The sequence below is a fragment of the Lactuca serriola genome, chromosome 3 (assembly GCF_051521515.1).
Source record: "Lactuca serriola cultivar US96UC23 chromosome 3, Lser_US96UC23_V15, whole genome shotgun sequence".
Taxonomy (NCBI): domain Eukaryota; kingdom Viridiplantae; phylum Streptophyta; class Magnoliopsida; order Asterales; family Asteraceae; genus Lactuca; species Lactuca serriola.
In genome coordinates this window covers 241,571,209-241,595,648 of record NC_136410.1, presented here as the reverse complement: position 1 = coordinate 241,595,648, position 24,440 = coordinate 241,571,209, and the positions used below count along the sequence as shown (strand labels likewise).

General features: G+C 34.9%; 2 protein-coding genes across 3 annotated transcripts; one reads left to right on the top strand and one right to left on the bottom strand.

The window, feature by feature from the left end:
- The first annotated feature begins 9,236 nt into the window (after positions 1-9,236).
- Positions 9,237-10,901, top strand: LOC145093781 (transcription termination factor MTERF8, chloroplastic-like). Its single transcript, XM_079032026.1, has 2 exons — positions 9,237-9,347; positions 9,467-10,901. Exon 2 carries the CDS (start codon positions 9,491-9,493, stop codon positions 10,565-10,567), a length of 1,077 nt encoding a protein of 358 aa, XP_078888152.1. The 5' UTR covers positions 9,237-9,347; positions 9,467-9,490; the 3' UTR covers positions 10,568-10,901.
- Positions 10,902-12,096: 1,195 nt separating this feature from the next.
- On the bottom strand, positions 12,097-19,694 carry LOC145093780 (ARM repeat superfamily protein). 2 transcript variants are annotated; one of them, XM_079032024.1, is made up of 21 exons: positions 19,522-19,694; positions 19,343-19,410; positions 19,017-19,168; positions 18,578-18,652; positions 18,111-18,226; positions 17,910-18,024; positions 17,569-17,697; positions 17,304-17,351; positions 16,944-17,068; positions 16,647-16,843; positions 16,035-16,327; positions 15,126-15,275; positions 14,669-14,896; positions 14,238-14,387; positions 14,064-14,139; positions 13,831-13,958; positions 13,504-13,704; positions 13,160-13,300; positions 12,960-13,088; positions 12,670-12,879; positions 12,097-12,576 (listed from the first exon to the last, which is right to left on the bottom strand). In XM_079032024.1, the coding sequence occupies exons 3-21, from the start codon at positions 19,149-19,151 to the stop codon at positions 12,424-12,426; spliced, it is 2,799 nt and encodes a 932-aa protein (XP_078888150.1). In that variant the 5' UTR covers positions 19,152-19,168; positions 19,343-19,410; positions 19,522-19,694; the 3' UTR covers positions 12,097-12,423. The 2 variants fall into 2 exon arrangements, with proteins under 2 accessions (XP_078888150.1, XP_078888151.1); XM_079032025.1 differs by having other exon boundaries at positions 19,017-19,163.
- Between the last annotated feature and the right edge of the window lie 4,746 nt (positions 19,695-24,440).

Here is a 24,440-nt window from a genome sequence, read left to right as displayed (position 1 = left end):
AACCTTTTCAATCAATTCAGAATTACACTTAATCTTATAAGTATAATCATATTTACTAAACCTTTAGTAAATCATCACGAATATCTTTGTTACTCTTATGGTGGACCTTGATCAACACACAACTTTGTGTACTCGATCTCCTAGTCCTTCACTTGACACTTTGTCAATGAGTTAGTCTAATTTCCAAATATGAAATTTCTCATTCATCGTGCAACCAAGTTGCATGATTCCAAGTTTCTGTCCAATTGAAACTTGGGCGATGAGAAACTCTCCTTATTTGGTAAATTTTTGACATTTCCATAATTAAGAATCAAATCCATTATTGCTAATAATAGAAACATTCAAACATCAATTTTTCATACACGCCATTGCAAGGATAAATAAATAATATAAAGTCAAAATTTTATTTTATTGCGGAAAAAATTTGTCCTTACAATGCAATTCTTTGAAAAACTATGCTAATACATCTTTGTTAGCAATCTAATTCTAACTCTAAGTACTAGCTCAAGAATCTAATCTTCAAGTAATGCGATCGAAATCCATTTCTTCACGGTTAGATTCTGCTCACTTCTTCCCTTAAGCTTCCTCTCTTTTCTTCGATCCTACAAAACATCAATTGTAATCTTATCACATTATGTATTAAGAATCTAGAATAGGAGCTTAAAAGAGTTAGTCAATGGATTTTACCTAAAGCAGAGCCATATGTTTTGACTCTCCCATCTCTTAGATCTCTTAGGTAAATAGGGCAGCTTCGTCTCCAATGCCCCTTCTCTTGGAAATAAAAGCAAATTGACTCTTTTGGAATAGGACATGGAACTACTTCAGACATTGCCTTTCTCTTATGATCAAACTTTTCGATCATAGCATGTATTTCGTTGCCATTGTCTATATCCATAGAGGTCTTGAAGGTAGATTCACCAATCAACTTTGCTTTTCTATTGCGCCAAACCATTGCTGATTCAACAGCAATAAGCATATAGGTGAGATCTATAAGGTTCACGTCGCAGTTCATCATATAGTACTCTCTTACGAACTCACTATACGAGTTGGGAAGTGACTGAAGAACTCAATCAACAGCCATCTCCTCACAGACAACGGATCCCAACATTCTTAACCTATCAATGTGTGACTTCATCCCTAGGACATGTGCACACACCGACTTTCCCTCTTCATGTTTACTTGCCAAAAGGGCTTGAGTGAGCTTGAACTTTTCAAGCCTTCGAACTTGTGGGTTAGGGAGAATAATTGGAGGAGGTGGAGGAAGTGAAGCATGATTTCTTGTTCCTCGATCGAATCGTGGAATATCATCTTCATGTGGAAAGCTTGTTCCACGGGATTTGGGAAGACCATAGTTGTCGTACTTTGACATCTACAAAACGGGAGAAAACAAATTCAAGTTAGTTGATTGATTGAGTCCTTAGTAAATCACCCAAATGAGATACTAAGGCTAGGACCCAACACAATACGCTACAACCTAGAAAAGGGATGTCGTAATCTAGTTGTAGAATATTTGAAGGTAAGTGAATGACGATTCACTAATTTCCACCACGAAAAACGAAAAAGAAATTTAAGTTTTAAATCTATGAAAATTCCTAGATCCTTTGAGATTCATTGAACATTTCAATGGCATGTTTAAATTTCGATATGCCCCTCTAGTTTGTGACTGGGATGTCAAGGATCACAAAGCGGGTGTGAATAACCATGCAAACTTACATGGTGCCCTCACATGTTACAGTCACTTATTCGATGTGCCGGTAAACCACACACGCTCCACCAAACTATGACAAACATTGAGTCACCCTTTGCTACCTTTGCTTAGAACCATTTAGTGTGCCGGTAAACCACACACGCTCCACTAACGTCTTCGCAAGGGCACAAAGTGTAATTTCATGGAATTGCATCAATTCACTTTTGCCTAAGTAACTAAGATTGGGAATTTGTAAAACATTTAGTTACTTTTGTACTTCATTATACTTATAATGGAAGGTTTTGTCCTATCCTACCCATTCGGCTAACGACCCTCCACTAGTCAAGAGTGCGGTGGGTAAGAGTGGATACCCATTCAATCTCCATTTTATAGGCAATTTCCTTAAACACCCCTTATAGACCAACTTCGTGAATGAGGCTTAGTAACGGTAAGAATGACTTTTACTCATACATATATATAATGTTAGACTTTTAATCTTATATATAGTATAGGGTGTATTTTACACTTTTAAAATACTAGGTTGTCAAATTTAACAATTATACTTTTAATTCAATTAAATTGTAAACCAAAACTTTTATGGATTTATTAAACCTCTTTTAATTATACACCTTAATTAATTAATAAAACCATAAGGGTGTGATTTGAACTTTTCAAAACAATATTAGGGTTTTAGAATTTAACATTCCTAGATTAAGCTTTTAATCAACTTTTAAATTCCAAAACTTGAGGACAAGTTTTGAAACATTTCAAAACATTTAGGTTTAGAATTTAAATATACATTAAACTTTTAATCAAAATTTAAATTCCAAAACTTGAGGGCAAGTTTTGAAACCTTTTCAAAACATTAGGGTTTCAACTATTTAAATTTCAAAACTAAACCTTTGAGTTCAAATTTAAACTATAAAACCTAAAGGGGAAAATTGAAACTTTTCATAACACATGGATCAAATAACAAATAATATAAATTAAACAATTAATTTCATCATTATCTATATTTGACCTAATTTAAATTTCTTGCAAAATAAGTTACCCAATTAATACAAATAATCCAATCTTTATCATATAAGGAAGTTATTATCTAATCAATTGGTAATTATCTTGTGTTTTGGCAAGGATATTCTTAAAGAACTAATAAAATTCGTATTTTATAGGTTTAAAACGAATATGGTAATTATCCTTAAGTAAAACAGCAACAAAATCCGAAATTTCCTCTGTCTGACGCTCCGACTCGCCGAGTCACACTCTGGAACTCGCCGAGTCAAGTCGAACAGTAAGCCAAATTTCAATTTTCAGCTACATAATGCATCAATACAATAGAAACCAATCTAGGCTCTAATACCACTGATGGTTTTGGCCATAAGAACATCCTATGTGCTCATACAAACCCTAATGCTTGGATCTAGGTTTCTCTATTGTACATGCAATTTATCCAAGACTATAAACCCTAGATAATTTTTTCACCATGTTTTTGGAGCATAAGGGTTCAATATATAGTGAGGCTATTAGGGTTATCTAACAAGGAAACTCTAATTTGGATGCTTAAGCCCTAAGCAACCCATGGACTCCTTTCCTTAAAGGCCTTGGACGATTTCCAATGGGTTTCCCCATAGAATTCGTCCAACCTTATAATATAAGGCAATCCATAGCCCAATTGCAATTATCTTATAATTACAATTCCAGTCCCTTAAGTTTAATTAATCTCTTTTAGTCACAAACTTAATTCTTATTAATTCTTGACTAATATTAATTAAACAATATGATTTCTCCTTTAATATATTATTCCCATAATATATTAATAAATTATATTTAATCCTTTCTCTCCATAATTTATCCTATCAAGTTGCTTTGGTGAAGGCAACCCAAAAGGACCATGCACCATCGGGTCAAGTACATACCAAAATAGTTATGGACTTAGACACTAATCCAACAGGTTGGACATCGAGTCATGGGAATCACCGATGTGGTGCTTAAGACTACTGAGTCGATTCAGTAGGTGTGTGACAGGTTGCGAGTTGCGCAGAGCTGTCAAAAAAGTTATGCTGATAGGCATCGTTCGGATCTCGAGTTCCAGGTGGGAGATTTTATTTTGTTGAAGGTGTAATCTTGGAAGGGTGTCATTTAATTTCGGAAGAGGGGCAAGCTGGGGCCCCGATTTATTGGTTCATTCAAGATTTCTAACTGAGTTGACAAGGTTGCTTATCGACTGGATCTTCTAGATGAGCTGAGTCAGATTCATAACACCTTTCATGTGTCTCAACTTCGGAAGTGTGTTTTAGACGAGGTTGCAGTTATTTCTTTGGACGAAATTCAGGTGGATGAGAGTCTGAACTATGTTGAGAAGCCCATTGCAGTTTTGGATAGGAGGATTAAGGCTCTTCGTAACAAAGAGGTGAATCTAGTGAAGGTGCAATGGTAGCCCCAAAAGCGCTCGGAATGGAAATGGGAGCCGTAAGATGAGATACGAGAGCATTATCCAGATCTGTTTGCATCTGCGGACTTCAAGGACGAAGTCTAGTTCAGGTGGGGGAGAGTTTTAAGACTCCAAATCAGGTAATTACCCTTTATACCCTTGAAATAAAAATTATTTCTTAATGGTCCCTTAGTACATTGGGCGTAATCCAGGAGTACACTTAGCATACTAAGGATGGATGATCGCGGAGGTTTGGCATGCACGTGGGGTGTACCATGGGGTGCGTAGGGAGTACGTGACTGATGGTCAAAACCCTAATTTCCGGACCTGATACATATTTAAGCATCCTTAATTCATTGGGACTAAACCCTAACCATCCTCTATAGCCTCATATCGTCCCTTAACCTCAGATTTCCTTATGAATGTGATTCTTGAGCTTAAAAAGTGTGTTGGTGGTCCTTTTAAAGAGCATTCAAGAAGGAGAAGGTGGTGTTCAAGCTTTAGGTGGCATAGCCTGTTTTGTACGCCGTGTGTAGCAAGTTGTACGTACAGCAGCGTACAACTTCTCAGTCAGTACGTTGGGCGTACTGAGTGGTACGTAAGGCGTACGCACACCAGTTGGATTTTGGGCTTTGTGTGGGCTTATAGGCATAGTGGGCTTTAATCAGTGTTAGGTCTGGTCCCATTTAGAGTTTTCGGCTGATATTTTGAGTTGGGCCATAATTGTTTTGGTAGGGCCTTATTGGGCCATATGGCCCATTAATAGTTTTATCATGCACCTTAGGCCCATTAGAAAAGGAAAGACTTTTGGGCCACTATGGAAGGAATTAGGATTAGGTATTTGGAATCTTTAATTAAACTATGTTATAATCCTAATTTAGGGTTTATGGTATTTTGTTTAGTATGTGATTTCGAACTATTAGACAAGCAACGTTCATGTTCAGCTGATTGAGGCGAGTTTCCTCACCATACCAATGGGTCGAAGGTACTAAGGCCGACCCATGTTATTTAGCTGTAATGATCATTTGTGGAAGTGCTATCAATATGTTATGTACTCGTGTGAAGACCATGTGGGGGTTCCCATGGCAGTTGGTTAAGACCATGTGGGGGTTCCCATGGCATCTGGAGTAAGACCAAGGAGGGTTTCCATGGCTTCTTTACATGTTTGTTTGTATGCATGGTGTATGTGGACTTATATGATTGTACGTGTGGTATGTTATAGGGATCTCACTAAGCATTAGCTTACAGTTTTGTTGGTTGTGTTCAGGTACTTCGGGATCTAAGGGCAAGGGCCCGACATGATGACGCAACATGCACTCTCCAACATTTTTTATGGACACTCTGATCTTTTGATAATTTAATCGATGTAATGGATTTTTGAGAAATACTTTATGGTTGGAATTTACAATTAAGGAACATGGATTATTATTTAAATGAAAATTTTTATTTGAAAACTGGGCTGTTACACAACTCTATGTAAATGATCTGCTATTGCAACAACACAATAATGTGATACACATATTTCATCCTCTAACTTTATTTGATGTTTTCTTTAAGGATTATTTGTTGTCTTCTTAAAAAAAGGCAGTACATATTGATGCTGTCATAAAAGGAAGAGAAAAATCTAGTTCTGCTACATTGTTATTTGATCATTCATAGCAAACACTCTTGAAAGAAGATTATACATCTAAGGGAGCAAAACTCAAATGTTGCTTATATAAGGGGGAGTAAAATCTAAGGGGGAGATGATATCAACATTCTATCATATCCTTATCATCTGTTAGTTCGCTGCAACCCATGATACACTGATTTTTTCCGTTGCTCTTACTACTTCTACTACTGATAACCAAAATTGGTAAGAGTCATACACCTTATCAGGGGGGGGGGGGGGGATTTGTTAAAGCTGAAGAAATTTTTAAAGATTAGTTTTGACATCATTAGATAAGGGGAGATTGTAAGGTCACACATTATGATCTGATGAGTCAAATAGAATTACACTTTGATCACCAGCGCCAGTGCCAACGCCAACGTCAGCATCAGCGCCAACGTTAGCTCCAGAATGATCAACGTCAACATGATCCCATGATCTTAGTGATCTTTGTATATTAGGAAGATCTCATTTATACATATTAGGAAGATAACATATATATATATATATATATATATATATATATATATATTAGGAAGATATCTTTGTATATTAGGTAGTTACACTCTATAAATATAGATAGATAACATATCCGATATCTTGGTGATAAGGTTCTGTTTATATGTAGATTAGATACAATCCCTTGATTTAAGGGATTCACTAGATTATTTTCGTGTGTGTGTGTGTGTGGGTATATATATATATATATATATATATATATATATATATATATATATATATATATATATATATATATATACAGCATTAGGGTGAAACCCTAATGTAGAACGGCTTGGTGTTGTAATCATCTTGGTGACCGTCTTTGTGAGAACCCGTCTTCTTGGTGAAGACAAAACCCTTTCTTGGTGAAAGACAATTTGGTGAAATTCTTTGTGTTCTTTACTTTCCTGTTCTATATTTTTGTCAGTTAGTTTGTTGTTGTTTATTATACTTGAAATGTATCCAATCTATACAAACATTCACATGGCATAGGATCAGAGGGTGTTATGGATCATTTTTGAGCATTAGGTCATGTTAGGGTGGGGTGTAGCCTTATAAGTATAAAATGGTCTTTTATACTAGAGAGAGAGAGAGAGAGAGAGAGAAAGAGAGTATGAGATGGAACTTTGATTATGGGTTATCACCTTAACTATTAATTAGTATTGTTTTGGATATGTTCAGTGTGAGGAGCTTTTGTAGCAGCAATGAGTGTAAGATTTGGTTATCTTCGGATTGAGGTGAGTCTCCTCACAATATTTTTGGGTCGAAGGCACCAATGTCGGCCTATTGGATTATGTTTATAGGATGTTACCTGTCTTTGTGACTCTTGCATGTATTTGTATGTATGTTTAGGCGGGGCCCTCTATATGTGTTGGACGGGGCCCACTACATGCTAAAGACAAGCCTGTTAATCGGGCGGGGCCTGATGTATGTATGGTATGTGGAACTTCGAGGAACTCACTGAGCTTTGTGCTTACGATTTTATGTTTAAATGTTTTCAGGTACTTCCGATTCCAAGGGGAAAAGCTCGACGTGATTGCATCGCATCCACCAACATTCCACACGTTGAGTTATGATTTGTGCTTTGATAACTATTTTACTACATTTTCACACTTTTATGGGTTTTGAAATGAATGATTGATGGTTTTTCGTTGAGTTAAAATAAAATTTCTACTTAGTATTTTCTAGACGTTACAAACAGAGAAACAATCAGCTAACAAAGTGTGATGTAACCATTTCTTATAGTTCAAAAAATTAAACCTATGATGGAAATAAAAAAAAATATAGAAATTGAACCCTGAGGGTCAATAGAATCGTTTCTTGTAGTTAAAAAACTGATATGATTGAAGATTAAGGTTTTAAAATCGAACATGTGATGGAAATCAAAAATCTTACATGTGATAGAATTGTCGTCGTGCGACTGGAGTTGAGTCGCCGACTATCTCGCCTCCTGCAGTGGAGTCGCCAGGGTTGAAGGTTATTGATGGAGATTGGTGTCACAACGTGTCTTTCAATCGTTCTGGTAATAATAAGAGTTACACCCTATTCCCAGTCTCATTTAACAAGGAAAGTGGAGAGAAAAGGAGGGAATCAACGAGAAAGGAGTCAATCGTGTTCTCGAGTTTTTTGTTTAGAATGTTTTGGGAAGAAAAGAAAGGAAGTCAGAGGAACGTTTTCTCTCCTAATCTTCCACCCAAATTGGAGGGATTTGAAGAGAAGATAATCAATGATAAACATAGAAACCTAATGATTACCAAACTATCGTTGAACCCTATATAAGAATTTCACGTACAATAACAACATGCACAAAAAAAATTGCTTCTTCATCCTCTGTCATTAGTTCAACGTCCATGCAAGGCTTACATCAGGTTTCATTCTTTTCTCCTTATATAATGATTTCCTATTTTTGTTTCTTCTAGATGATGCCATTATTCTGGACACATAACAAAAGGGTTTGCTGAAAAAAAGATGAATGCTGGTAAATGACTTACTTAGGATGATAGTTTTTGATTGCTTATGAGTTTGACTTTATATTTTTGGTTTTTGGTTTGAGTTCATTCATTGGAATTTGTTGAGTATGAATCTGTTTGATTACCTTTACATTGACATCAGGTTATGCACAAGTTATTCATTTTGGGGTTTTTTGACTTTTTTTTTCCACTATGATTGGTTGTGATTGGTATTGGTTGAAAAAGTAATGCAAATTATGAACATAGTTGAAGTTTGATTAATAATAAGTGATGCGTTAATGATTTGCCTATGATTCTTGTATAAGTAATCATGTGAAAAAAATAAAGAAGTCGAGAGGCATGCTACATGTGGCAAAAAAAAAGTTTAGGCATTAAAATCGTGTGGTATAGATTTGAAATTGTGGTAAAAACGTGAAAATGGTATAATTATCCACTTTTAGTTTCCATTTCTTATTCCTTCAACTCGGAACACAAAAGAAAAATAATTATCTTTTCATTTCTTTTGAACTCGATAACAGAAAAATGCAACTTACTTTCCCTTCACTTCCTTTCTTTTCTCTTCATATTTCATTTCATTTTTTTTCCTTTCTTTAATGAAACTCGGAACATGGTATTAGGGCACCATGGTTTTTTCTTTTTTACTAAATTACCAAAAAACCTTATGTTGATATGTTTAAAAAGTACTAATGGTAAATATGTTTTCCAAAACACCAATCCGGTTAAGAACTTCATTTGGATGTTTGGGAGAGAAACATATGAAAAAGACGCTTCTGCCCTTGGCCCTATTTCTTCAGTCGTTCAACAAATAAAGGGAACACAACTTTCGACTTCGGAGTGTCTGACAAAAAACTTAGTGTTTATTAGCTTATAGCTTATTGGTTTATAAACTAATAAGTACGTGTGAGATAATTTATGAAAAATTGACTTAGGAGAGTTTTTTCACCTAAATAAATTATTTTTATCTGAATTTTTTTTTATTTATAAAGTTGTAGAATAGGTTATTTAGCTAACAAAGTGTTTTAATAAGGTTTGCCAAACACCCTTCGGCTTCTCAATCAAGCAGAAAAAGGCTTCTGATTTTTTTCTGCATTTGCTTTGCGATTTCACCTGGTATTATCGATTTCTCCTTTATGCCTCCCATTTTTTCTTGCATCTGCTTCTCAACTCTAGAACACAACTGATTAATTGTTTTCCCCTTCGCTTCCCTTCATTTTTAAACACGAGAATAGGGTGTACAAGACCTCCGAGCTCAAATGGCGACTCTCTTCTCTCGTTATCTTCACACCATTCCATCCCCATCGCCATTTAAATCCTCCATTATTGATTACCTCACAGAATCCTTAGGATTTTCCAAACCACGAGCCCTCTCACTATCCACTCGGTTTTCATCCTCCGAGACCAACCCACAATCCGTTATTCAACTCTTGAAGTCTCTCGGATTCAACAACACCGATATTCAAAATTGGGTAGACGAATCTCCTCAAATCCTTTTCGCAGACGCCGAAAAAACCCTAAAACCAAGGATTCAGTTTTTTCAAAATTTGGGTCTCGCTGGTTCAGAACTGAGTAAGTTCATTTCCAAAAACCCAGGTTACTTATCTAATCGTTTTGAACGACTGAAACCCTGTGTTGATGTCATAAAAGAGCTGATGAATCATGACAATGAGAATCTGATTCGAACATTGACAAGATGTAATTGGGCTGATATTAAGCAACCGGTGACAAGAATCTCTGCTAATATCAAATACTTAGAACAATGCGGAATTGTTGGGTCACAACTTGTTACAATTACAACAAGACAACCAAGACTGTTGATCATGGGTGAATCAGAGCTTAAAGATCTTGTATCCAAGGTGTTAGACATGGGATTCTCACTCGATTCAAGAATGCTGGTTCATGCTCTGTATACTTTGAGCTGTATGAGTGATGAAACAATTAAAAGAAAGTTTGAATTATTCCAATCATTTGGGTTCACTAAAGTCGAATGTTCAGATATGTTTAAAAGGGCTCCTGGATTGTTTAGAGTGTCTGAATCAAAGTTAAATCTTGGGATTGAATTCTTCTTAAATACAGTTAAGTTTGATAAGGCTGTGTTAGTTCGTCGACCTACTTGTTTGATGCTTAGTTTGGAAGAACGAGTGATTCCCAGGTATAAAATTTTAAATATTTTGACCTCAAAAAAGATTTTGAAGAAGACACCGAAGTTTCTTAATGTGATGTGGTTGCCTGAAGATGAGTTCTTGGAGAAGTTCATATCTAAGAACAGAGATTATGCCGATGAGTTGTTATTGGCTTACAAATGTGGTGATTTGGTTGTGCCAAAAGAATGAAACACGAAATTCAGGTTTTTTTAGTGATTTTAGATGTATAATATCATCAGATTTGCGCAAGTGGAATTGACGAAATATAGTGATTTGGGAATTGGGAGATTGCGCTATGTTAGTTTAAGCATAGGAGTGCATGTTCTTTTTGTAACTTTTGAAGTGTTCTGCAAATGTTGGGGGTGAGAGGTTTTATTGTCCAAATTGCTTCAAAAGATGCACATCACTTGGCTTTTAGAAATTAGAACACAATTGGTATTTTGCTTTGTATTGTTTGTGCATTTGACATAATGCTCAATTTGAGTTATTAAATTGTTGTAACCAAGTTGATCTTTTTGATGAAGGATAGAATCAGCGTAATAATAGTTTAAGTTTTGTTTAGGTTTAGTCCTTTTAAGTTTTTTTTGTCACCATATTATCATCGACTTGTTTGGACTGTTTACATTAAAGATGTAGGTAACATAGTTTAGGCTTTGTTTATATTTAGCCTCTTTAAGTTTTATTTATTTTATTATTATTATTTTTTTGTTTAGTATTACAATTGAACTTGTTTGGATTGTTTAAATTGCATCCTTATGACCTAACAATTTCGATCGTCTCTATGTTACCACTGAACCCTATTTCTATTAGCTCCTTTTTCAAGTCGGAATGCTATGATTTTTTTTTTCAACATGTAGTTTACTATGTGTATTTCATTTGTTAGACTATAAAACACCTTATTTATATATTGGGTTAAATTTTGTTGATTGATTTGATATTATTCTAATCATTTGGGATCAAAACTAACTGTACCAAGTGTATAATAAGACAGAAGTGCATAAGAACAGGTATTGATTCCAACCAGGTATTTGACTGAAAATCGGCACCGGCACAAACATAATGTAACCGATCCTATTATCGGTTTTCATTATTGGTCTAAACTCATTCCGCTTCCAAACCAGGGGCAGGACAGTTTGGAAATGTTGCTCACCCTAATTTTAGCTAAGCATTGTTGGCTTTATCAACCTTTACCTAATCAACTACATAATACTGCGCATGCTCATCAAACAGCAAGACCGGTCCCAAAAAGACTGGACAGTTTTGCTAGTGATGTGAATAAATTATTGTATAAAGGTTTAATAACTTAAAAAGATAACACAATTTAGGTTTAGTTCACACATAGTCCCTTACGTTTTGTCCATATATTACCATCGAACTTGTTTGGATTATTTACATTACATCATTTTGACAAAATAAAACCTACTAAATATGAATAAAGCTTAAACTATGTTACCTTTATAAGTCATTATACTATTTTTTTTTAACATCAATCAAAATAACTTAAAAGAAAAAACAAGAAAATCATGATATTTTTCATGGAATTGAAGACAAAACTACAAATTCTTCTATTTTTAACTTGGATGTCTTCAATCTTTTTGTAGGTTTGATATAAGCATCCATTGGAAGTATGATACTCCATTTCGGTATGATAACATATGAAAGAATAACATATGCAAAGTATGATAACGAGCAAACAAATATTCTGAAAAAAAAAAACATTTTAAAATAATATCAATCAAATTAGTTGCAAATCCCATTGTCAAACACAACACACAAATATGAACCACACCTCAACATAAATGAAAAAAAAAACAGAAACACAACTATTCAATGTTCACTTCCAACATTTTGTCATCTAAAAACACAACATTTTGTCCCACAACTACATACACTACAACAAAACAAAAAACCTTCTTTTTCTACTTCTGAAAAAGAACAAAAAAAGAAAATCAAACTTTTATATAACACCAAGACTATGAGAAAAAAAAACATTATAACAAGAAATCATTAGTGAATCCATGTATCCAAAAACAACTGAAACTTTATTAGCATCCAGCAGCCTTCAAGAACTTGTCATATGGGCTTGAAGGTGGAAGCCTGAAAGACTGTTGTTGACTGTATACTTTTGTATAAGAAACAAGTTGATCAGTTTGCTCCCCATTTGTTAACAATTTAACATCTTCTGGGAGCTCCATTTTCTATAGAAAAAGTCAAAAAAAAAACATTCAGAAAAATCAAATATAGACTTTTAGGGACACAGAAACTTAAAAAAAAAAAGTCAAGATTCTTACATTGTATGATGTAATTTGATCTTGTTTGCCATTTTCACCAGAAAGAATCAACATTGTGTTGTTATCTTGTTGCTTTTTAAAGCTTTGAAGCACAGACATTTTCTGTTGTTTTCCTGTTACTAAAGCCTCACATTCATCTTTCACTTGATCATAACTTACAGGAGTTGAGGAAACAGGCAAACTTGCAACATGACGTGCTGTTTCCAGCACCTGTTAAACAAACACAATATTTAATTATCATTATCTTTTTGTTTTTTAATTTCCAAAAAAAGATTAAAAGACAGACATACCGATTCCAAAAGCTGATTAACACTTAAAATGTCAAGTGAATTCATGGAGAGAGAATCCTTGCGAGCTGATTGGCTTCCGTATTGGTCTTGAAACGTATCATCATCTGTCTCATCAGCATGAGGCATCACCTGGACGAGGGTAAAATCGTCATTTTCTCACATTCATTCAGTCTAAAAAAGAAAGAAAGAATTATTATTACCTCATCAAAAGCCTGGAAATCTGTTTGGGCAACTGGAGAACATGGAATAGGTGTGTCCATAAATAGTGGGCCCCCCAAAGGGTATTCATCATCAGGGAAGAATCCCTCTGAAAGCTGTGTCTTCATATTTAATTCATCTTCCTGTAGAAATATAAAGATGATGATTATAATTAATCAGTTTTAAATATAGTTAAGTGTCATGTTTTGTGGTTTAAAATTTAAATCACTTGTAAAAATAGGATGATGCTATAAGTCTATAACTATAATACACAAATAAATGAAAGTATGTTGGTTTTTTTCTTGCATTTATTCCTATAAATTAACAAAAGGAACAATAAACAAACCTCTGATAAATCTTCAAGCTTTGATAACAAGTGATACAAAAGTGTGTCCTTCAACTTTTGATCCTTTAACTCGATTGCAGAAAGTGCTTTCATTGCATCAGTTTCATCTCTTTGTGATCCATAGCCATTATCTTCACCATGTTTTGTTGAAGTTACATGCAGCCTCATATCTTCTTCATCTATTGCAAGATAAGGATCCATCTGCATTAAAAAAAAATAGCAATATACTTTCATTTTAAACAATAAAGTACATCACCTATTTCTATAAAAAGAGTAAAAGTATGTTGCTAATTCTATGAAAAAAAGTGAACATAAGAAAAAACAAACCGTTTCTTTGGTAAATGTTGATCTAATTATTGGAATCAGCTCCAAAATATGGCCTGACTTTGCAGAAATAATAAGCATGTAAGATGCCAATGTGAAGAGAGATCTTCTCTGGGATGCTTGCAGACCACCTTCAAGAAGTCAAAAATCAATTTATACCAAAAATTAATTTGAAAAAAGTTGAATTTTAATGAGGGGTGTGATTAAAATGTAAATGTCAAATTGTTAATCTTTACCTTGTTGATCCAGTGAGGTGCTTCCAATGGAAAATGCCAACTGGAAGCAGCGGATTAGTGCCACATGATTTGAATTCTGAAGAAAGAAGAAATGAGATGAATATATGATTTCTTGAATTTTTTTTTTTTGTGTAAAATGTTGATTAGGTGGAATATTGAGGATTGAAACATCACCTTTGATACAGTAAACAATAAAGCAAGGCTATATGTCTGTGCCATTGCCTCGAAATTTGCAGGGGTATTTTCGGGAGATGTTGCTTGAATCCAGATTGATGATAGCACAAGGCTCACTTGATGGCGACTCAGTCTTAAGGAACTTGAGATCTATAGAATTTTTAAAAAAATGAAAAAATCACATAAATGATTGAGTATCTACATTAAGAGTCCTTTTGGTTGGATAGGATGGAATTAATGAATGAATGGAATGGAATGGAATGAGTTCTTCATTCCATTCTATCATTCAAAACACACAAGTTTTAAGTTTTTTTTTATTCCAATTGGAATGAAGCATTCCGTTCCTTTCTTGATTCCATCATACCAAAGACTAATGAAGAAACAGAAAAGAGAAGTATGATGATGAATTCAAGAGAGAAGTTGCATCATACTGTTTTCCCATTAGGCAAAGAATGGGTGATTCCACCACGAGATGATGATTCCATGGCATGATTTTCTTCATCTATCGTTTCAGATTTGTCAGCTTTATAACCTGATGAAGGCTGACTTACAGCTGGCATAAGCACATTGGAGAATACTTGATGTGCAAGAACTCGTGTTTCATGATCTGGATGTGACATTGCTAAGATCAAATGGTGAAAGAGAGCATCTGGGAATGCCTGAAAAGTTTAAAACATTATATGTAATTTGATGCATATTTAAGAGGTGTTTGTTTCGTGGATTCCGGTGGAATTGGAATATGAGATTCCATTCCATGGCATATTTGGTTGTCAAAAATCCAAAATCGACAGAATTCAATTCCATTACGATCCTTCAGGTTCCATGTTTAATGGATTTCATTCCTTCATGGATGGAAGGAATTGAAATAAATGACCAAAATACCCTTACCTTTTTGTAGTAGGCAATGTTTGGAATGGAACTGATAACTTGTGAAGTGCGATAAAGAGCAGACATATTTGTTCTAGCTATAGTAGGAGTTGCTGAAATATTCTCTATCACTACAGCCATCAAATCAAGAATGGGTCCCACATCTCCAACCTACAAATCATCAAGTAAAGTACAATTTAATTTAAAGTGAAAAATACACAAAAACATCTGTACTTTCACTATTTTATTAATTTAGCCACTCAATTATTTTCTATAGTGATTCAACCATTATACTTTTTTTTACTCTTTAAAAAACAAATTTTCCCGGTTTAGGATTATGATATTATAACATTAAAATGGTGAAAGTACGTTGTGATTTTCTATATTATCAAAACCGAGTAACCAGAAAAAATGTTTTTTTTTTTTAAATGGGTAAAAAAAGATAATGATTCAATCACTAATGAAAATAGTTAAGTGGCTAATTCGAAAAAAAAATGGTGAAAGTATATTGTGCTTTTAAGTACTTTGCCCTAATATAATACTTAGGTTTTAGATTCTATTGAATCTTGCATTGGTTGAGAAATGAGAATTGAAATTCTACAAGGTCCTGCACATGGCTCATATTCTTTATCTTCATATACAATAATAACAAAAATGGTCCCTATGCTTTCTGATTTTTACATTATTTAGTCCAAAATTGAAACCTTTTTCAATTTTGGTCCTCATTTCAACGTTCTCTAACGATTTTGGTCTTTATTTTAAGGTTTCAATCAATTCTGGTCATTATTTCAAGGTTTTAGAGAAAAAAAAAACAATTTTGGACCAAACACAGTAAAAATCATAAAAAACACAGGGACCCTTTTTGTGATTTACTCTTGCATATATGAAAAGCCAACTAAAAGCATCAAATAACTAAGGGACATAAAGAACCTTATGTGAGAGACTTGAGATACAATTCTCCAAAGCACATTGAAGATCCATATAAGAGCTAATAGGGCCCACTCTAGGACTCGATGGCTCAGACAAATTCTGCAAACATTTGCGTAAATGTTTAATGAGATCAGCTATTGCTCCAACAATGGGGACTGATGCCTGCTGCTTTACATATTGTGAAAGTTGTGTAGCAACATTCACAATGTGCATCTGAATAACTGGTTGTTTCATAACATCTTTGTGATCAAGGTGCTTGATTAAGATAGACAAGAGTAGATGTGATTTGTCATCTGAATTCAAAGTGGAAAAAATGTTAATACTATAAAACAGTTAAAACTACACGCTAAATGCAAAAAAAAAGTAGGATACTTCTTTTTTCTTATCAAGTCATTTTATTATGTATACTTGAACAATCTAGTCAATTATAGCTATAAAAATTGTTTTGTATGTGGATGATAATGCTGTAACTACATAGTTTTTTCATAGTAAAATGCTATAATAGGAAGAAATAAATGAAAGGACCTAGCTTTTTCTTGCATTTAACCCTATTACTAATCGATATATATATATATATACTTGAATCAAAAAACAATAAGAATCAACATTTACCTGATTCCTCCAACACCATCTGCAGATACTTTAAAATAGAAAAAGCCAACCCTTTTTCAGGGAACCAATGCTTTTCAGTGTCAAAATTGTGAAAAAGAGGTTCAAGTACACGTCTAACAGTTGTTGCCTCTTTTGCTAAATTCGCCATATTATGCAAGCAAACACTTGACCAATAAGAGGGGTTTTTGTTTGCATCCCTGTATAATTTTCAAAAACAAAAACTATAATTGATATAAATCTTTTAATGAGTCATAATAATTTAATATCTGTATACATAAATAACATAACCCCACTTACCCCATGGGAACATCCGTTTTAAAGTTAACAACATTTGTGATCATCTTGTTTACATCCATTAATGATGATGATTCATGGTCAGTGTTTGGTGTGTCCATAAAATTCTCCAAGGTTACTGACACAATCTATTTTTAAAACAAAACAAGATTTTGAATATCAATTCAAATAAAAAAATAGAAAAAATTTCAAGAAAGTTGGCACAAGTGGGTCTCGTTTGTTAAAAAGGTGGAACAAGATCAGACATGGACTCATTCTTGATCTCTAAACAAGACGTAAATACCCTCCTCATCCTCATCATTGAAAATCTACCTAAAAAAGTTTATAGAGAATAGAAGAAAAGCAAAAAGAAGTAGAACGTACATTGTCAAAGTCCATAGAGATATGAGATTGCTCCCCCATAAATCGCACCTAGTAAACAAAATAAAGAACAATATTAGAAATTATACAAAGGGTATTTTAGGTTATATCATTAGAGAGTACCATGTATTCACAATTCCTTAAGTGAAGCTCCAAAAGTTACAGAAACTAAGAGGAAAATGATAAAGATTGATCTTTTCTATTACTAAGTTGTCAAGAATTATCGATATTATAAATGATAAAGATAACACAGAAAACATATGTTTACCATGAAAGCCAAAACTTGAAGCCCTGATGACCTCAACCTTAATGCTCTTTCATCATCTCCAACTTCTTGAGCAAGTTCACAAAGTTTGGGAATGAGGCCTTCTAAGTTGAACATGTAAGTCCCATCCACCTGTATTTTTTAAGAAGTTAATTATCATTAATTACAACAATGCCATTCAACTTTTTGTTATTGAAAAATTGAATGGTATTGTTGTAATTGAGTAGATTTTTTGAAGTGCAATGTTGTAATAGGAAGTAATGGAAGTATGAATCTATAATAAACAAATCCATGAAAGAATGTTGCTATTTCTTGCATTTAACCTAAAGAACTATTCTAACTACCTGATTGTTTATGAAGCTGACAAGATTCTGACAAGCAAGAATTCGCATTTCATCATTATCAGTTTGTTCTAAGAGTGTCCGAACAATTCCCAACAAACTACTAGCAAAAAGTGGCCTGAAGATATTGAAAAAACTTGGATTGAATACATTATTATGCAAAATTCAACTTTAAGTGAAGATAACTAATGCATTTCAACTTACATCTGCTCCTTACATGAAGATGGCAATTTCCCATAAACAAGTGAAACAGCTTTTACAGAGATAAAGTTTTTGTTGCGCATCTCTTTGTAAAATTTCTGTTCTAGGTAATCTGTAATCTGTAATAAATGTTATTCAAATGACATAAGATATAAATAAACTAACATAAGCCCTTTTAAGGTGTTTCTTTTTGACTTAATGCAGAAAGAACGACTTAATCGAGAAAGTCAGAGGATTGAGGCTTTCCTCATTAAGTCCTAACATTTTACAAATTTGCCCACATTTCTTTTTTCCTTCCATTTCCTCAAGTGTCTTGCCATTTTCTCAAATATTTTTAAACATCATTTATCCAAACAACACTTGATGGAAAAAAGAAACAGGGTCTTACAATTTAGATAGATTGAAAAAACAAAGTCAAAAGAGCATGGAATCGTTAATATGGTAGTTTAGATGAGTGATATAAGCTTTACCTTTGGTATACGTAAAGGGTTTTTACAAGAATATTCACAAAGCTTCCCAATCTTCCTATCATTTGGCTCAGCATTCTGGAATTTGAAGTTGATTATAATTAGAGTAATTATAAAATTCACCATTAAGATACAAAAATCATGCTCGTGATTGTCATCTATCATAATAGCCAAGTTGGCATCACTAAATTATGAGTATTTTAGGCAGAAAATCTATAGAGGATCCCTTCTATGCCTAATAGATACATTAGAAATATAATATCTTCCTCAAATTGCTTCTATCCTCGAATGATCATCATGGTTAACACTTATTGTGGGATTAAGTGGTACATTATAACAGTAAACTAGATAGTTAACTAGGGATTAGATCAAATCAAATCACATATTCAGTAAAATTCAACTCAAATAAAGTAATCAATAGCATACAAGTCAAATTATTCACCTGCGATCGAGGAAATATATCTGCAAGAAGCTTCTTATATCGTTTAACTGGCTGTCGTGATCTCGCTCGCATTGAAGGGCAGAATATACAGAGGTTGCTACAGACGGGTAAAACCCGCCTTGACATAACCCCCATTTTTCTCAAGAACTTTTCTGCAAAATAAGAACTCGTCAAGCCTAGATGAACTCAGCAGCTGGAATGTAGTGAATCAGAATCACACAGCTCTAATCATGAAGTGAATTCGACTGCTAAATTTAGAAAGTCGGCCGAATTGAAGGGGAAAAGTAAATTGAAGTCGAATTTAGGATCGATTGAACGATACCCACCAATGCAAATGAATTATAAGATCATTCAACGAACTTGATCGCACAATCGGAAAGCTTCTGATCTCGATCTGGAGGAACACGGAAAGCAAATGATGATAAATAAATCAAAAAATCCGTTAAGGGTAGCAATCAAAATTGAAAGGAACGTTACTGGTATGAATCTTGATGGAATTTATTACCTAAAGCAGAAGGAAAACGAAAGATTATGATTAGTCGATGTAAACTAATCGCCTGATATTACATTTTTTTAAAGACGTGGGGAGGCAAGAAGAGTGTTGTAATCTCCTCCTCCCCGGCACTTTTAACTTCCACTGCCAAAAAAATTATTCAACTTTTTTTCTCCTTCGGAATAAATTTTGAGTGCCCTACGTGGAGGGGAATACGAATTTAATATTTGAAATTGTCACAACTAACAATTATCTTCCTCATCTCAGCATCTGCAAGCTGGATTTCAAGAAATGTCGCCTTCTTTTTTTTTAATTAAAGTTAATGCTAGGTTACAAAAGTAGACCATGTCTTCTCAATATGTAGGTTTTTATATCATGTTTTTATTTTGTTATATTTTTTAGTCAAAAAAGTTTTCTAGAACAATTATATTGAAACTGTGAGCCCTTCAAATTGAGCCGTTTTGTGTGCATATGATGGGATTCTTGGTCATTTTACCTATTTTGTATTTTGTTAATCAACTAAGTTGAATACACAAAAAAAATCCATCCATCGTCTTTTATCATTTGCAATTTTTACTTAATCGGCATAAGATCGGAGGATATGGGAGTGTTGTTTCTCTCATTTTTTGTGGGCCACATCATCGTTTCCTTCACATAAAACTAAAGGTGCACAAAAATCAATCCTGAACCGGTCCTAAGTCGATCCTTTTTTTTTTGGATCGGTCTTTTTTTGGAGCGGTCTTTTTTAGACCGGTTCCGATCGGTCATCGGTCGGTCCTTTTTCAGTCCCGTCCTTTTCTTGGATCGGTCTTTTTATGGATCGGTTTTGCTATAAACTAGTCTGATACCGATCTTTTTTTTTCGGTTCAGTTTCAGATTTTTTTTCGGATTCGGTTTCGTATTTTTTCAGGTTTCGGTTTTTCTAGTTTTTTGTTTCACTTCGATTGTCTTATGATACATTTCATAACATTATAAATCATCATCCATCAAATACATATGTAATAATTCCAAGATTTCATAACTTCGACATATCATTAACATATAAACTTAAAAATTAAGTTCATAATATTACATAGAAAACATAGAGAAATTGGGTTCATAACATTGCATAAAAGACTTAGTAAATATAAATAAGTTCATAACATTAGTGATAATTTCTAAAACATAAATATATCATCAGAATGTCATATCCGGAGGAAAATTCCAAAAGTTGTAGTTGTCGTCGGAATACGGAACTTCTTGGTAGGGGTTGGAGTAATCTTGGCCGGGAGTGATGTTAGATAATGTACTTGTAAAATTTGCATTTCGTGCTTCTTGAGTGTCGACAATATCTTCATCAACATCGGTGTTAATGCGGTACGATTTTCTTTGCTAATTTCATCAAATGGTTGGTTCGGATCAAAACTGGAGCGACCAACGGGACGGGAACTACTTTCTTCGGTACCCGACATTATCCGGATGTGGAAACTTCAAGCTTTGTAGTGTAAATTTAGAGACATTTTGAGTAAGGGATAGAATTTGAGGTGAGAAAAATAGTTGGATATGAATAAGTATTTATAGTGTAAAAAAAATCAGCAAAAAACATTTATAGCCGTTGGCTTTAATTCTAACTGTTGTAAACTTGTAATGTATTAGTTCTTGAAAAAGCAAATCGGCCAAAAGTATGCAATCGCATTTATACTTTGTAGCCGTTGAGTATTTTTTTTTAATTAGTTATTAGAGTAAAAAAGAAAAAAACAAAGGAATGTAGTCATGGACGAATGGAGTTTGTGTTTGTCACTTTGTCCCACATCGCTTCTCTTACAAAAGATGGGAAATAAGGAACTCTATTCGCATGAAAAAATTGAAATAAAACAATAATTTTGGAGGCCTGATATTTAATTGACCTACCATGAATATTTGGTTTTTCATTTTCTGGACTGGTTGGACCGGTTTGGATTGGCAACTGTCCAAAATATGGACTAGTTTATTTTTGGAACGACTCAATTGTGGACTGGCTTAGGACCGGCCTGGACTGCCAAGTATATCAATTTTAAGGATCGATTAAAGACTGTGGTCCGGACTGTTAAAAAGACTGATCGGTCCAGGACTGGTTCAGTCCATATGCATTTTTTTGGATCGGTTTGGACTGGTTCTTTTGCCCACCTCTACCTAAAACCCAAGGAATGGGTCTGAAGCTCCTCTCACTATTTTTTTTAAATATATTTCATACATATATTATACTTATTTTGTAGGGAATTAAAAACCATGAAGTTTGATATATTTTTTAGGAGGTATATAATTTTATAAATATTAAAAAAGATTAAAAAAAAAAAAAAAAAAAAAAAAAAAAAAAAAAAAACTGTCAATAGAATGAGGAGAGAGAGTGCGGCACCCCCTCCCCCACCTCTTTCCCGTGGGTTGCTCCCCTCACCCACGGTATGGTGTTCCAGTGAGAGGGAAGCCTTCCCACTCCCCTTTCTCGCTTCATACCCTCCAGCCTAATAAGTGACATTGGTTACGATGTCTCGATCTTTTCAAAGCACATTCAAGTCATTTGCTACAACACATACGGTCTTCATCAAGTGTTCTTTAAAAGCGAAGTCAAATGATTCATGTGCAAAACCGATGAAGTTCGCTTTTGATTGAAATATTCAGGTTATCAAGCGCTTTTTATACCAGAAGATATAAAAAATTACTTTTATTGTTAGTCCCAAATTACCCTAAACCACATGAACTTTCGTGTAATTTACTTTAGTTTTTATTGATGACAAAAAATCATAAAAACACTAAAAATTGTACACTAATGAACATAATACTGTTGGAAATAGGTGTCCAATGTCATAACTAATTGATATAACTTTGAAAATAATAACAAAGTCATTTTTGGGTTGCCCTCAAAAGCTAAAACAGTTAGAAAATAAATAATAGAGTGAGATAACTAGTTATTTGATTTATTACAAGTAATAAATTAATTAGAAACTAATTAGAAGTTAATTACAAACTAATCAAAATTAATAATAATTAATTTGAGATTAATTAGAATTAGTCAGGAGGTACAAGGACTGAATGTTAATTGTTCAATGGTTTAGTAATGAGAACATTGTGAAACCCTTATGGGGTGACCAGTTTTAAAGGAATCTTACGAGGCTTCCAGAATCAATCAAAATAACAGATAAGACAATGATTTGAATCAAGATTAAATCTTAATATTTAATTGATTAAAATTAAGGTTATCTGTAACATCCCGGAATAGCAAGAGTAGAGTTGAAGGGCTAAAAGTGTTATTTGGGAAGGAGTGACTCGGCGAGTCTATGGATGGACTCGGCGAGTAGAGTCGCGACTGGGTCGCGTGTTAAGTAGCCGACTCGGCGAGTCAGTGAGATGGACTCGGCGAGTAGGCGCTGAGTGGAGAAAACCCTAATCCTCGGGGTTGAGCCCTATTTAAAGAACATTATACCCTTCCCCCAGCCTCTTTATTCCCCTTTGAAGTCTAGAAACCCTAGGAAGTGCGATTGAAGAAGATTGGAGTGTATTTGGAGCATTTGAGGAGTTTGTTAAAGGAATTTTGTGAGATTGAAGGCTTGGGGCAAGGGGCTTTGCTTGGAATCGAATTTTATAGCAGTTGGGGCGTCCATTAGAGGTAATATCTCGTTCTTGGACTGATTGTATGTTGTTTCTTCATTTTGAGGTTTGTGGGATCTTGTCTATGGATGTAATTGGAAGTCTAGAGGTTAGATCTGAGGTTGCTACCTCAGATCTGGAATGGAGAAGAATCAGAGAGCATGAAAGTCCCTATGTTGGAGTGTTTAGTGAAGCTTGCATGTCCCAAACCCTAGTTATAAGTGAATAAGGCCTAGATCTCTTTGGATTCACGTAAAGTTTGCCACTTTACGTGATGGATGAGTTGTATGAGGCTAGATCTATGTTTTGGATCAATTGCATGGCCTGGAATGCTTCTGAGTGGATTCAGATCTGTGGTAATCGGCGAGTCACATAGGTGAACTCGACGATTTGCTTGAAGATGAGCTGGGACTCGACGAGTTGGAAGAACAACTCGGCGAGTCGGATGAAGATAGCCTGGAACTCGGCGAGTTGTATGAACAACTCGGCGAGTAGGTTGATGATAGCCTTAGACTCGGCGAGTCTTGTCGAAGAGTCCCAATATTTTCTGGTCGAGTCGAGAATCGGCGAGTCAAGGGATGACTCGGTGAGTTGTAAGCGAGTGGACTCAGAGTTGTTGAACTCGACGAGTCTCGGGGTGACTCGGCGAGTTAGGTCGCGGATTGAGTGAAGTTCTGATTATGGGAACTCGGCGGGTCATAGGGTTGACTCGGCGAGTAGGGTCAGTCAGGAGTTAACTTTGACCTTGTCTTTGACCAAGGGTTGACCGGTGGTTTCCAGGGGCATTTTGGTAATTGTTGATTGTTGTTTTGAGTTCAGTGCATTGGCGGTTGTCCAATGGTGGAGATCGAATCAGTGATCGGGGCAGTTCGGGTTGTCTGTTCAGTCGGCAGTTTCGAGGTGAGTTATCCTCACTATATCAACAGGGTCTAAGGCACCAAGGCCGGCCCTTATCGGATTGAGATCCGGGTAGTTGTTGCTATGTTGTTGCTATGTTATGTTGGCATCCTGAGAGCTAGGATGGTATATAGAGACCTGTTTGAGGTCGGTATCCTGAGAGATAGGGTGATGCTATGCTAGTGACCTGTTAGGTCGGTATCCTGGTTAGGATGATGATATGCTATGTGATCTGTTGATCTGCTTGTTGCCTGTGAATTGCTATATGATTGTATGTATATGTGCACATGGTTGTTTGGACTGGAGTTGGGTTGAGGCAGGTCCTGCTGCGTGCTGTAGGCCAAGATACCCAGGGCGGACCGGTTGTCCCGAAGGCCCAGCGAGCGGTCCGGATAGGCTGTAGGCCCCGAAAGGGCGGACCAGACGTGCCG